The following is a 14,848-nucleotide window of genomic DNA, read 5'->3' as shown; positions in this document are numbered from 1 at the left end:
AAAGATCCCATGTTGATAGCTAACTATAGGCCGATTTCCTTAATCAATGTCGATGGGAAGCTCCTACCTAAGACCTTGGCCTTGAGATTGGCAAAAGCCCTCCTGCACATTGTTGGTATGCATCAGATGGGATTTGTCACCCATAGATCTCTTCCAATAACACCAGGTTGGCCTTCCAACTTCTTTCTCTGGCCAAGTCCCTAGATATGTCGGCCTTCTCAATCTCCTTAGAAGGCCGACATAGACAGAGAAGGCCTTTGATTGTGTGTAGTGGTCTTTTATGTATAAGGTGATGCACTGGTTTGGAAACTGGATCCAGTTTCATCCACATGGTACGCACCTTATATAGCTCCCCAGCTACTAGGCTTTATATATTAATAATGTTCTTATGGAACATTTTCTCTAGTGCGTGGGGTTAGACAAGGGTGCCCACTATCCCTGTTATAATTTGACATTGTTTTGGAACCTCTTCTGCTGGCAGTACAGCAAGCTGTAGATATACATGGGGATTCCTTACGGGGGCCGAATGTATAAAATTTCAGCTTATGCTGATAACATTTTGTTGCATCTGACCCGTCCAGAGAAGTCCATCCCGACATTGTTTCAGTTGATTGAAACTTTTGGAACCTTTTCTGGTTATAAAAATCAACTGGAGCAAATCTGAGATCTTGTCACTTAATGTTCATTGTCCAAAATCTTTATTTGACCCCTATCCTTTCCTTTGGAAGGAGGAGGGTATTCAGTATTTAGGGGTATTGATTCAGTGGACGCTGGAAGATATCATGCTCGTGAATGAAAACGTCTATTAGCTATAGTAAAGGAGATATGTGAGTGATGGAATCTGCGTCATCTGTTCTGGTGGGGGAGGGTACATACAGTCAAGATGATGATCATGTTCGTTGTTTGTTATCAAATGAGTATGTTACGTTTTATAAACCTTTCAATCGGCTACTTATGAGATTTCTATGGGTGGGTAAGTTTCCCAGAATCGCATTGTCCTTGTTGCAGAAATCCCAGGTCCTTGGGGGGGATTAACTTTCCTAGTTTCCATCTGTATCATCATGTTTATCTATTGCAACAGGGCATGTAATGTGTTTTACCTAAATTGTATGATGACCGGTTATGCCTGGAAATCAAATTATTGTTTCCATTAAGTCTTAAACAATTGTTTAGGTATATGCCTCCCTAGAATTTATAAGGATGCCATTTTTCATTCTACTTTGAAAGCTTTGTCTCACCTGGATAATCTGTTATCCACTCCCACTAGAAGAACTACACAACTGTCTTTATGGCTGAACGCCTTAATACATATTGATGGTTCTAAAGTGTTATGGAAATGTTGGCTGCAAGCTGGATTTAGGACCTTACAGGATGTTTGTTACCAGGGCCATCTGTCTCTTTTCTGCCTTTGCAACAAACATTTGGCTTTCCTTTTCCACAATGCTTCAAGTGGTTATAAATGAGACATACCATCACAGCTGGACTTCTGGCCTGGCGAGACTTGAAACATCAGCAAAGCCTGCCTCTTATTTGTTTTATAGTGGCGTCCAAGGACCATGAGGCCTCCAACTGGTATTGGGTACTACGGAGGCAGTTGCCTCAACGTTCCTCTGTTGGTCTTTGCGCCATCTGGAGTCAGGATTTGCATTGTACTATCACTTCTGCTCATTGGAATAGATTGTGGACTCACTGGATCCGGTGCACCTGGGCATCTTTGAGGCAAACTTTATACGTTCTGTTGTATAGAGCTTATTGGACCCCAGTAAGATTGCAAAAGCTGGATCCTACCTGTTCCAATCTCTGTTGGCACTGCAAGTTGGAAGCTGGCACGCTAGATCACCTTCTGCTTTACTGCCCCCTGATACAGTCTTTCTGGCAATCCATTTGGAATAAAATTTTGCTCATCTTGGAGGCTCAGTTACCTCTTTCTTAAGGTATTTGTGATATTTGGCTCATGTCTCCTCCAAAACAGTCCATTAAAGGACCCCCAGGACAGGCTGTTTCTCATCATGATGGGAGTTGCTCTGCAATTAATCACATGGAATTGGAAACAGGGGTGCCTCCTAAATTTTTTCCTTTTGGTTTGAGATGCTTTGTATGCATTATCGCTATGAACAAACTATGGCTGAGCAGCTCGGACATACATGGTTATTTCAGGCTATCTGGGGCTCTCTGGACAATTATGTTAAATTGCTTTCAACTCTGTTAAGTTCCCTACAGCCCAGACTTATGTTTTCTCTTTGTTGTATTTCTGGACCCCCACCAAACTTTTTGTTCAGGTTGTTAGGGTGGGTTGGGGGGGCAGGGATCTGTCATTTCTCATAGTATGGCAATTTTAGTGTTTTTGTTGTCATTTGTAACACTGTACTATGTGTGGATTGCACTCTCTGTTTGTTCAATATTTTTGCAAAAATTAAGAAAAAGTCTTGGGGGGGGGGAGGGAAAAGAGAGGAAAACGGACTTTAGCAACTGCACTGAAAGGCTTCATACTGTCTCTCCGTAACAGGTTCCTTTATCATTTATTGGTCTTATTATAAAATTTTTATCATGATGCTAATGCAAAACTGTGCTCTTAAAATTTTTTTTTGTCATTCTTACACTGCACATTAATATAACATTTTTAAACTAAGGCCTTTTTCCTCTCTTACAATTGTGGTCTAATTTAACTTATGGAAACTAGGGTTCTATGATTGATTGTGTATTCTGTATGTGGGAACTCCACCAATGCTGTGGTATGGGGGAGAACCGAGGATTAGCACCGAGAGGTAGAGAGACACAGGGCTGAGGGATTAGCACCTAGGAGGTTAAGTAACACAGGGGAGAGCCGAGGATTACAACCCAGAGGTTATACAAACATAGGGGAGCTTCTCCAATTTTACATCCCCTTTCTCTCCAATTAACTCTGAGGACTCACCTTGTGGTTTGGGGCCCAAAGGGCGTTTAGAAAATGTAAATCTCAAATCCTCTGTAGTCACACTACAGTCTGTACTACTGGCAGGTCCAGGGTCTGAGTGCAGTTGACGAGAGGTCCCCTGAAGCTCTTGTCTGGAGCGGGGCTCTAGCGAGAGGCTCTTCTCAAGTAGGTGGGGTCCCTGAGGGGAACCTAGAAAAGAGATTGAATAAGACATAGTCAGATCTCTGACCTATACTTCCTGGGTGTGAGACACTGATAGCAAGGATGCAGAGTGTTTCGAGAGAACAGAAGGCAGTGTTCAGAGTAGAACAGATAATTCATCCTGTCCTAGCCACACCATGAAGTGGCAGAAACCTAGAGCAGGAGCAGGCAATTCCGGTCCTCGTGAGCCAGATCCAGATCAGGTTTTCAGGATACCCACGATAAATATGCATGAGATAGATTTGCATCTCAAGGCGGCAGTGCATGCAAATCCATCTCATGCATATTTACTGTGGATATCCTGAAAACCTGACCTGGCTCCGGCTCTCGAGGACCGGAATTGCCTACCCCTGACCTAGAGGTACCCCACATGCTGTTGCAGCTTCTCCTGGCCAATGCACTAGTACCACAGAGACACTCTTTACTGTGCAGTACACAACTTACCACTTAAGAGCAGTCACAGGAGCAGACAGACTGTGTACATACACAGGAAAACAGCTGGAGCAAGAGAGCCTCTGAAATCCATTTATTTATTTTATTTAAAACATTTTTAATCCACCTTTATCCAAGGCGGCTCACAGTAATACACATTTCAGGATTTGAACAGCAAAGATCCCATACATCTGCAAAAATCATAAGATTATACCATCTCATCCTATAAATTGCATCTCAACCGCTCATCTACTACAAAGCAGCACAAATCTGATAACCTGCAAAAAAAAGATGATATTCAGAAAGTAAAGTATTAACTGAAGAAGCAGAATATTAGCTTAAAAAAGCTTGAACAAACAAATGGGTCTTAAGCAAGTTTCTAAATTGAAATAGATTTCTACAAAACCGTAAGGTACCAGACAACGCATTCCACATAAATGGACCAGCTACAGAGAAACGTAACATCATAGAAACACTCAAATGTGTGGCTAAATTCTTTGGGAATGACGAAGCAGGGCAGGCACTACAGGTACAGCAAGTACAGTTTACTGTAACTCCAGTATTCATTCTGACCCAAGACATCGCACACAACCACCTGCACATAGAGCTCACAGCGTAGGCATTTCAGGTCAAGCAAAGGGATTTGTACAGAAGGGGGGGCAGTTGGATTTGTGCACAGTTTGAAATAAAAGGCAAGATCCTAACACGAGACTGCTGTTATGTCCAGGAAAGAGGGATAGGGATGTGCTCGCTCCCTCTGTGAGCATTTATCTTTCCTGGGCCACCCAAGGGTCCTTTAATACCAAGAAGAACAATGGTATCCTTTATACCAGGGGTGTCCAACCTTTTGGCTTCCCTGGGCCGCATTGGTCGAAAAAAAATGTTTCTAGGGCTGCACAAACGTGCAAATGCTGCAACAAGACAGAGGAGGGAGCCGGCAAGACGGTAAACACCTGAGGGCAGCAGAGGAAAACACTGCATAAAATACTTCACTGGGCCGCAGGTTGGACACCCCTGCTTTATACAGTGAATGGCAGGTGAAAGGTCATACCTACATCTTCACCCAGAAAAAAAGCATAGAACCAAATTCATCCTTTCCTCTTTCTATAACTCTGCACATTTTTTCTCTCATACTTCACCACATCCATCTTCCACCTGAATGTTACTTACCTCTTCCTTTCCTGCCTCTCTTTTACAGGCTCTCTGGCAGGTAAGCCAGGCCAAGACGTTCACTAAAAGTCACAGACACAGCCTCAGCAACAATGTCCTGGAAAAAGGCATGTGTCCTTCTATTTGCCCTGTGTTTTCTCCTGTTATTAGGATTCTGGGAGTATATTTTGATAACGGTCTATCTTTACTACCTCAAGTTAAAACATGTTGATTCGGAAATACTTTGAGCAGCATCAATTTTGTCTTTTGGTTCATTCTTTGTTCCTATCATTAATAGAGTTCTGTAACATTACATTCTTGGATTGTCCAAAAATGTTATTGTGTAATTTGCAAACATTACAAAATGCAGTGATTAGGTTGATTTACAGATTGAAGAAAGGAGATGTAATTTCTTTATATAGGGCAAAATCCTATTGGCTTCCTTTGGAAGCCAGGATTCAGTTTACATTTCTTTGTATGATGTTTAAAATACGTCAAGGGGTGATACCAGATTATATGCCTCCATTGTTGTTATTATTCAAAAAAAGGGATTTTTAATTTGAGACAAGAATCTTCCTTCTGATTTCCTGAAAGGCATAAAATAAACCAGAATGTTTAATTCTACATGAGCATATCATGCTGCTAAAGTTTTAAAAAGGCCTTAAAGGCTCATCTGTTCAAGGAACAAGTTCTAACTAAGTCTTAATTTTGATTAAAGTGGTGATCTAATGTATTATTATTAATTTTTTTGTAAACTGCTGTGAACTTCTGAGAGGTATTGGCAGTATACAAATAAAGATTGTATTGTATTGTCATGCCATCTTATTGTCCTAGGGGTTGCAAATCTCTGGTGCAGGTGGTAACACAGTGAAGCTGGCCTGTAATTTTCCCGGTGTGTATATCAGAGTATCACAGGGCTTGCTTAGTCATACAGGTGCCCCCCCTCCACTAACTCTCACCTACACCCTCACTCTCCCTCCATTCCCATGTCCTCTACCTGCAGCTCTTGCCTCTCTCTCTCTCCTCCCATCTCCATATCCTCTACTTGAAGCCCTTTGTGGGCTATAAAAGAAGCCACTTACCATAGCTGTTGCTGGTGCAGTGAATGGTGTGCTCTGAAAACTCTAGCTTCTCCTCTCATCTGTGGGATCAGGTTTTGGTACAGGGTGGAACATTTGTAATTTTTTTTTTTTTAAGAAAAACCCTTTCTCCTAGCAACGCTTCACAAAACATGTTAAAAAAAAAAGCAGCAATGGCATGAGCAAGGAAGGCCTCCAGGTGTGGCTAGGTGAGGCAGATGGGTTGCACCAAGCTAACCACGGGGACCCGGAACCTTCCCGTTGCCTGTGTGCTTTGGCAGTGACATCAGAGGGCCTTACCCAAGCTTTCTCTGAGGTCCAAGGTATACATTTATCTGTAGCTACCAGAAGCAGCCACTGAAAAGGTTCAGTTCAAAAGTTATTCATCAGTGTTTAATCACAATTATGTAGCCTCAACCAAAAACTATAACCATATATAAAAGGCAGCACCTCTATACATGCATGCAAAAAAAAAAAAAAAAAGGAGAGATGACCATCCTGTAAACATATACACAAGTGAACATTTGCGTGTGAACATATTGAGGGAGAAGCCAAAGGCCCACGGATACTGCAAAGATGGGCTCATAATTTCTTTCCAATACTGGAGCAACGATTTGCACTGTGAAAAGAACAGCAGCTGCAATGCTACATTTTTTTAAATATTACAGTACTTGTAACCTCAAACTCCTGAGCTTGCCCGCAGGCAAAGAAACCTGCCCTGTCATAGCCTCTACCGCCCTGAAAGAAGGGAGTGACTGCAAGGAGTCAGCTCAAGGTAAAGAGGACCTCCGATTCGCCAAATAACTCATCCTCCAAAGCTACAGCCAGAGACTTCCGACACCCCTTTTACTCCCATTTCTTTCAGTAGAGAGAGCTGATATAAAGCCCAGCTCAGGTACATCATATCCCATTGCTAGAGAACTCCGCTACAAACCTGCTGACTGCAGCAAAACACAGAGCATGTGCAGACACTGCTCAAAGGATGCACTACATCCCCGTCAGTACACACAAGGTCCCTCTTGGAGACAGAGCACTTCCGATATCCAGTTATTCCTCTGTGTCAAGACATTTTTCCCTCTCTAACTGCACTCATTCCTCTGCGTTGAAAGGAAGTGCTCCATTCCTGTCAATGCGCAGAGCGCCCTTCTCAGACAGGGCACACGGCCCCGCACACGATGCCCCCAGGGCCCCTCTCAAACAAGGTATGCTGTCCTACACACTGCTTTGAGGGCCCTTCTAACTGTGCTCAGGGTTCCCTCTCATCACATACAGAATCTCTGCAGGATTATCAGCACATAAAAATCTGTCTTGTTTTGTAGTTGATCACATGCCTGGCTCAGCCTATGGATTTTGTGGAACACATTTGTAACAGACAGACGTTAAAAGCTTTGTTTAAACATGAGCCTCTTCAGCCTGTTCCAGCAATGTTCTTTCTGCTTCACTTATCCCTTCCTTCCCTGCCTCTCTTTTACAGGCTCTCAGGCGGGCAAGCCAGTTCAGAACAAATCACTACAAGCCACAGACCTAGACAGAATCACAGCAGCAGTGCCCTAGGAAAAAGGCATGGGTTATCCCCCTTTGTTTTTTCTGTGTTTTCTCTGGTCATGCCAGCCTACTCAACATAGCGGTTGCAAGTCCTCTGGTACAGGTGGTGGTGAGCTGGCCTGTAATTTTTCAGAGTGCAGGGCTCAGTCAGTTTCCTCCTTCCTCCCACCCCCCCCCATCCCAATAGAATCTGTCATTGTACTATAACCTCCAGTGCCTGAGAGTGTAAGAAGGTCACCGACAGCTGAGACTCGGCTTTTCCGTGCAGTGGCTCCTCAGCAGCCACTGGACTATGAAAGGAGGCAGAACAGCTGACCTACTGCATGCAAACTGGCGAGACATGTGTCAATAGCTCAGGAAAACCCCCTTACCCCAAGTATTTTTCTCATCCATGTGCATCAGGATTCTCTCCACAAATGAGGCTCCGTGACAGCCCCTCCTCCGATGCCTCTCGCTAGATCTGGCAGTCCATGCTGGCACTATGCAGATCTGTTCCGATGTTGAAGCCCAGGGTCAATCACTGGTGCTGAAGGCCCAAATGTAAGTCTGTGGTCTCCTGGGCAGGGTGTGCTGGATATCCAGGAGCTGCCATGGTGGCAGTATTAACACGCGAAAGATAGGGAAACGGGCCAAGCAAGAAGCAGTGGCTCAGATGCTTTCTTTACATTCCAGGGGTGGAGAGGGGGGGGGGGCAGGATTTCTTGCTTCCTTCACCTTTTATATCCATGACAGAGTGCCAGCCTCACTGTCAGTAAAGTTAACTAAAGTCCCCATGAGCCAGCAAAGGATTTGGCTCCCCCAGCCCTCAAAAGATCATACCACCCTGTCCTCATGAAAAAAAGAAAGGAGGAGGAGAACAAAAAAACAAACCCAAAAAGAGCAGTCTTGGTTTCAGTATCCCCTGGCCTCCCCCTCTCTGAAAGGCAAAAGACTGCTGCAAAATGCACAGGAGCAGCAGCAGGGGCAATGAGCCCTGTGCAAGCCCCTTCCTGCCTCTGCCAGCCCTCTTCTTCCTCCTCCTCCCTTCTGCAGACTCCAGCTTGCACACGCATCTCTGAACCCTCTGTAATTTTAGCTGCCTGAAAACCCCCTTCCTTTCCCTTTGGAAGAGCTGCGTTGCCATGGTGACAGCAGTAATTGAGGCCTTAGGAGGAGCGGGCTGAGGAATACAGAGGAGTGACTGGGTCTAAGGAGGGGTGGGACCAACCACTGCTTCCCCTCCCCCCGTGTCTTTGTCATATCCTGTATCCCACCCCCAAATCCTCCCCTTATCCAGAAAACACCAAATCCTCACAGATGTTTCATTCCAGAGACAAAGGGAGAAGCCTGCTCAGTAACTCATTCCTACAGATCTAGCCATCACAGCAAAGCAAGGGTGAAGCAAGATCCAGACATCCAGTATCCCCTAACACTAAAACGACCTCCCCCCCCCAAAAAAAAAAATTACTATTAATATTTATATACCGTCTACAATATAGCCTTTATCTCCCAGTGCTAAAAAATCTCCATCCTAGACCCTGAGGCTTTGCATTATAATATGCTATGCTATGAAATACTTTGGCTGAGCATGGTGTGGCACACAGGTTCCTGCCTGCCTCCTTTCTTCTCCCTCATTCAGGAAGCCACCCCCAGGACTCCAGACGCCGCCATCAGGAACTGCCTCCTGTATCTGTAACCTTTTGAACAATGGCTGCCCTCTTCAGGTTCTATTTCTGTAGAAGGCCAGTTTAGGAAAAGTGCTCTTAGTCCATTCTCTTTCCATTTTGTGTCTTGCTGCTTAGTATAATCATGCCTTATTCACATGTTCTCTCAAACACTTACACCTCCCACTGCTCCCTTCAACCCTTTTCAGCAAAGGTCAGCTTCTGGGAGCATTGTTCTAGAACAGCGCCCCACTGGGCTGTGACCTAATCCAGGAACCTGTACCCTGCATACTGGGTACACACCAAGTCAAGAGTGCCCGAGATAAGTGCAGGCAGCCAGTCCCACATCACATGATGCTGCACCCAGCTTCCAAAGAGGGAAGAAAGAGCAGTGCCATAATAATCCAGTGGGAGATCGAGTGACTGTTTCAAGGTGGGACACAAAACTGAAGCAAAGAGCAATAAAGTGATTCCTGTAAGGTCACATAGTCAGTGACAGAGCCAGGGATTGGAATTAAGACACAGAGAAATGAAATGTCTAGACATGCAGGGGCTCAGGGCCGAAACTAGGGAGCAGGCGCCAAAGCCTGCCTTTAGGCAAGAGCTTCTCCAACAGTGTATTGGAACCCTAAGTGGGCTCATGATCTTGGTGGATGCCTCATAGGACATCACTTTTCTGTACCAAAGATTGCAAGCTTTCTGTGGACACACAGTTTATGGTCACAGCTACAGAACGATCGGTAAGCACTATAGGCTATATTTTCTTCAATTTCAAGCAGGCTTAGGGACTTCTGCGGAAAAGGTGCCTAGGGTAATTACCCTGAACTTCCCCGAGGTCCTAGAGTCAGTGACAGAGCTGGGGTTTGGAATTGAGGCAAGAGGGAGATAAAAGAAATGCCTCCATCAGGGCCAGTACTAGACATGCAGGGGTCTAGGACAGAAAATGGGGAGGTCCCAAACCCACCTTTAGGGCCATCAGCTTCAGGCAGGCGTGGATTCCCCTGTGGAATGGGGGGCCACAGTAATTGCCCTGAACTTCTCCGAGCTCACACAGAGTCAGTGAAAAGAGCTTGGGAACACATATGAGCAGTTCTGCATCTAGTTCTGCAAACAAAAAGCAAGCATGGAGCTGGTGAGGTTGGATGAGGGCAACATCATCAGGCTTGCTACAGTTTTCCCCGAGTCTGCTCACTGTACTGAGGTCTGGGAAAAGATGAGAGCCAGTGGTTAGAGGCAGCAGCAGCCTGGACTGATCCCAAGCCAGTTGCAGCTATATATAGACATGGCAGACACCAACAAGGGCGGAAGCTGAGGAAGGGAGATAGAACAAGAGGGAAAATGGAGGAAAAGATGAGGAAGAGAGAGAGGGGGAAAGCAAGAAAAAGGGGAAGGGAAAGCAACAGAGAGAGAGGCAAAGGGGGGAGAAAAAAAAGAAACAGGAAGAGAAAGAAGAGAGGCTTGTACATAAGAGGGGAGAACATGAGGGGCTGCAGCTGACTTCTCCCCCCCCTCCTTTATAATGCTCTGGCTCAGAAAATGATCCATACAGACAGATGTCCCCACTTTGCCTTCAGCATTGATTTGTCCTGGAAAGGCTCATCTGGCTTCACCAACCCAACAGATATCCTCTTCCATTTCCTGAACAGATGGGAAGCCTTTCTGTCCTCCAAAGCTAAAGGTTCTCCCCCGAGATAGGGTACAGGAACAGAGTATAGCAGTAGGCCACCTCTCATTTGCTCATCTCCATCCCTTCTTGTTGCAATGAAAAGATATATTCTCCCCCTTCCCCAATACACAATCATATAAGTAAGGGATCCTCTGTAGTTATTTAAGTTCTAAAATGTTTCAAAAAAAATGTGTATTATTTATAACTTGGAGACATAATATCCCTTATTTCCTGTAGTGTGTACATATTTATGTCCTGTAGTGTGTACATCCATAGTGTGAAAATTCTAAAATATCACTCTAAAACAAAAGCACCACACAAGGCAAGAAAGCTAGCTTATTACTTAAGCCAGGGGTGCCCACACTTTTTGGGCTTGTGAGCTACTTTTAAAATGACCAAGTCAAAATGATCTACCAACAATAAAATTTAAAAAAAACACAACGCATACTGTACGCATAGAATTGTTAATTATCATTCCTATTCCGGGTTTTTTTCAAAGAGGTCAAAGCAGATGAATCTATGCACTGTCACCTCAGTAACAACCATACAAAAATAGATAAATACCTACCCCCTCCCTTTTTACTAAACCACAATAGCAGTTTTTAGCGCAGGGAGCTGCGCTGAATGCCCAGCGCTGCTCTCGACGCTCATAGGCTCCCTGCACTAAAAACCTCTATTGCGGTTTAGTAAAAGGGGACCATATCGTAAAATATAGAGAGCAGATATAAATTCAGACACATTTTGATCACTAAATTTAAAATAAAATAATTTTTCCTACCTTGTCTGGTGATTTCATGAGTCTCTGGTTGCACTTTCTTCTTCTGACTGTGCATCCAATCTTTCTTCCCTTCTTTTAGCCTGTATGCTTCCTCTCCTCCTGACCTCATTCCCCCCCCCCCCAATGTTTTCTTCTTCTCTCCCTGCCCTCTCTTTCTTTCTCTCTTCATGCCCCTTCTTTTTTTCTGTTCCTCTTCTTTCCTTCTGTCTCCCTGCCTGCCCTCTTTCTCCCTCCCTGCCCTCCCCCAAGCCACTGCCACTGCCATCGGATAACAGGCCCCAAAAGCCGCCCGCCAAGCTCTCCTTGCTTCGGGCCCACCAGCATTCCTCTCCCCGACGTCAATTTTGCCGTCGGAGAGGAAGTTCCGCTGGCCAGAACTTCCTCTCCGACGGCAGAATTGACGTCGGGGAGAGGAAGGCTGATCGGCCCAAGATTGACCTATTGGGAAAAATACTGCCGGGTCCTGCCTTTGAGGAAACAGAAAGTAGGCAGGACCTGGCAGCAAGAAGAGCAAATTGCAAGCTTCACTGACCTGTCTCCCGCTTTAGCCCGCGAATGGGGCTCTAACATGTGCGTGCCGGCTTCCCTTCTCTCCCACCCCCCCCCCCCCCGACATAACTTACGGTTTCAGAAGGAAGAGAAGGGAAGCCGGTACAAGCACACGTTAGCCCCTGTAGCATAAATTCTCCAAGCCGGGGTTTGTTTTTTTTTTTAAATGTTGAGCAGCGGAGACAGCAGCAGAATTCAGGAGCAGGCCAGTCAGGAGGGGAAAAAAGAGAAGGGAACCCGCTCTGCGATCGACTAGGGTCGCCTGAGCGAGCGACCTGTCGATCGCGATAGACGTGTTGGGCACCCCTGACTTAAGCGGAAAAAAAGCCTCAGACCAACGGAGAGGTGTACCCACACTCTTCCACCAAAGCATCACAGGCAAAAAACTTTCGCAGAAGTTTAAAGTTAGAAGGTGGGAGCAAAAAAAAAAAAAATAGCCGAGAATGATTAATGGTAAAAACCACTGAACACAAACAGGCCAGGCCGCCAATCGTTTCGTGGCCGGTAACCACTGCTTCAGGGCCTTAGCGCCAAATCCAGGCTATCAGTACGCAGATCCTAACTGCTGCTTTCAACCAACCAACCAACTGAGGCTTTTCTTTCGCTTAAGAAATAAGCTAGCTTTCTTGGCTTGTGTGGTGCTTTTGTTTTGGAGTGATATTTTAGAATTTTCACACTATGGATGTACACACTACAGGATGTAAATATGTACACACTACAGGAAATAAGGGATATTATGTCTCCAAGTTATAAATAATACACATTTTTTTTGAAACATTTTAGAATTTAAATAACTACAGAGGATCCCTTACTTATATGATTGTGTATTGGGGGAGGGGGAGAATATATCTTTTCATTGCAACAAGAAGGGATGGAGATGAGCAAATGAGAGGTGGCCTACTGCTATACTCTGTTCCTGTACCCTACACATCTCGGGGGAGACCCTTTAGCTTTGGAGGACAGAAAGGCTTCCCTCCATTCCTCCTTGTTTTTTGTGAATCCATAGTGTGTACATATTTACATCCTGCTCCATGAAATGAGACCTATATCTGCCAGTGAGATCTAACAACCTGCTCCCTTCTCTATTGTTATACTTTCTTATCTTTTCCTGACTTGTATATACTAAAAGAAAAAAACATGAAAAGAACACCTTTCATCTAATTACGCATTAGGTGATATACAAGTAGTAATTACTCAATAAACACCAAACATACTGATTTGGACTGCCTCTACCATTGAGGGTAAGGTCACCTAATGAAATCTTGCTAAAAATATGTAGAATGGATGCTCACTCCCATACTGAGGACTTAAGCAAGGGAGGATGCTTCTCAGTCACGTCTAGGCTGAAGGGTCTGTGCAATTTATTCCTGCAATATATGTGTAGCCCTGCTTGTCCCTGTGTGAGCTGCTCCTCCTTTGCTATCCATGCCCTGAGGAAGGGATCTAAAGAACTTGTTTGCAACTCACTAGCTTTATAAGTAATAAGCCATGCATTAGAGCCATGTGCAAGAAATTTAGATATTTGCACCTGATGCAGCAACCAAATCACACACAAATAGTTTGCACACAATGAACGTGAACAAAGAGTGGATGACGTGCCAGTCACCATGGAAACATGTACAAGAAAGGCACTAGCAGCAGAATCAATATATTGCACAGAAAGAAAACTGCCATCAGCACCTGGAGTTGTGTGTGTGCATTAGACACATGTGCACATCTGGATTACTGCTCTGCAGAGAAAAATATCCACTATAATAAAACCCTTAGCGCGCATGCGCACTTCAATCTCCGTGCGCCCTGCGTCCAGGACCCATGCCGCACATGCGCAGTGCCTGCCTTCTGCCACGATCTCCGATTCTGGCTGACTTCCTGCGCTGCCGCTGCCGGGATGCCTCTTCTCATCCCCGGATCAACAAAGGCAGCAGCCGTGGTTTCATCATCAAGCAGCCACGGGGCATTTGCTAGGCCGGCCCACTTCAATAATGTGAGGCGGGCCGGCCTAGCAAAAGTCCCGAGGATGCTTGGGCTAGTGGATGCTGGATAGGGGGAGCAGGGAAGGGGGGTGCTGCTGGACAGGGGGGAGAGACAGAAAGAAAGTAAGACAGACCGACAGGTGGCCAGGGAGAGAGATAGAAAAAAAGTAAGACAGACCGACAGGGGGGCCAGGGAGAAAGACATAACGAAAGAAAGAAAGAGAAAGAGAGAGAAAGAAATGCCTAAGTCTACACATCTATTCTAGCACCCGTTAATGTAATGGGCTAAAAAACTAGTTGGTTTATAATTGGTATTCCTAATTTTTTTTACCTGCTCCCTTATACCTTTAATCATCTCTGGTACAATTTAAAGTCAGAGTTGAAGACTTTTCTTTTTAAAAAATCTTATTATTAGAAGCTTGCCCAAATGTCTGCAGTCTGCTTTACTCTCCATTTCACAGCTATGGCACTTCCCCCTTAACCCTGCATTCAGCAATACAATCACTTCAGCTACTCACCTGCCTGCTATATAGCTATAGCTATAACTATATACATATACACACACATCTATAATAATAAATATACACATACTAATGTTTAAGCCCGTTACATTAATGGGTGCTAGAATATATGCTTGTCTGTCTTTCTTTATTTATGTCTCTCTCCCTGCTCCTGTCTCTTTCTTCCTTTCTTTCTGTCTCTCTCCCTCCTGCTATTTTTCTCTCTCTCTCCCTGGCACCCTTTGTCTGTCTGTCTTTCTGTCTGTCTCTCTGGTTCCCTGTCTGTCTTTTTTTCTGTCTGTCTCTCTCCCTGGCCTTCTTTTGTCTGTCTGTATTTCTTTCTGTCTCTCTCCCCCCCCCCAACACACTTTCCTTTGCAGAAGCAGCAGTGGTATTTCCCTTCCCCTCCAGGTCCCTGT

General features: G+C 44.9%; 1 protein-coding gene across 2 annotated transcripts in view; it reads right to left on the bottom strand.

Moving 5' to 3' along the window:
• Positions 1 to 14,848, bottom strand: part of FGD1 (FYVE, RhoGEF and PH domain containing 1) — a 96,943-nt gene that overhangs the window by 49,056 nt on the left and 33,039 nt on the right. The window contains exons 1-2 of one of the 2 annotated variants that reach the window (XM_033921709.1): positions 7,692 to 8,216; positions 2,915 to 3,103 (exon numbers count right to left, since the gene is read on the bottom strand). In XM_033921709.1, coding sequence (XP_033777600.1) covers positions 2,915 to 3,103; positions 7,692 to 7,719 — 217 coding nt within the window. In that variant the 5' untranslated portion in view covers positions 7,720 to 8,216. Of the gene's footprint in view, positions 1 to 2,914; positions 3,104 to 7,691; positions 8,217 to 14,848 lie in introns of those variants that run through there. The other variant, XM_033921699.1, reaches the window with a different exon arrangement.

The sequence above is a fragment of the Geotrypetes seraphini genome, chromosome 1 (assembly GCF_902459505.1).
Source record: "Geotrypetes seraphini chromosome 1, aGeoSer1.1, whole genome shotgun sequence".
Lineage (NCBI taxonomy): Eukaryota > Metazoa > Chordata > Amphibia > Gymnophiona > Dermophiidae > Geotrypetes > Geotrypetes seraphini.
This window is presented reverse-complemented; position numbering and strand designations above follow the sequence as displayed.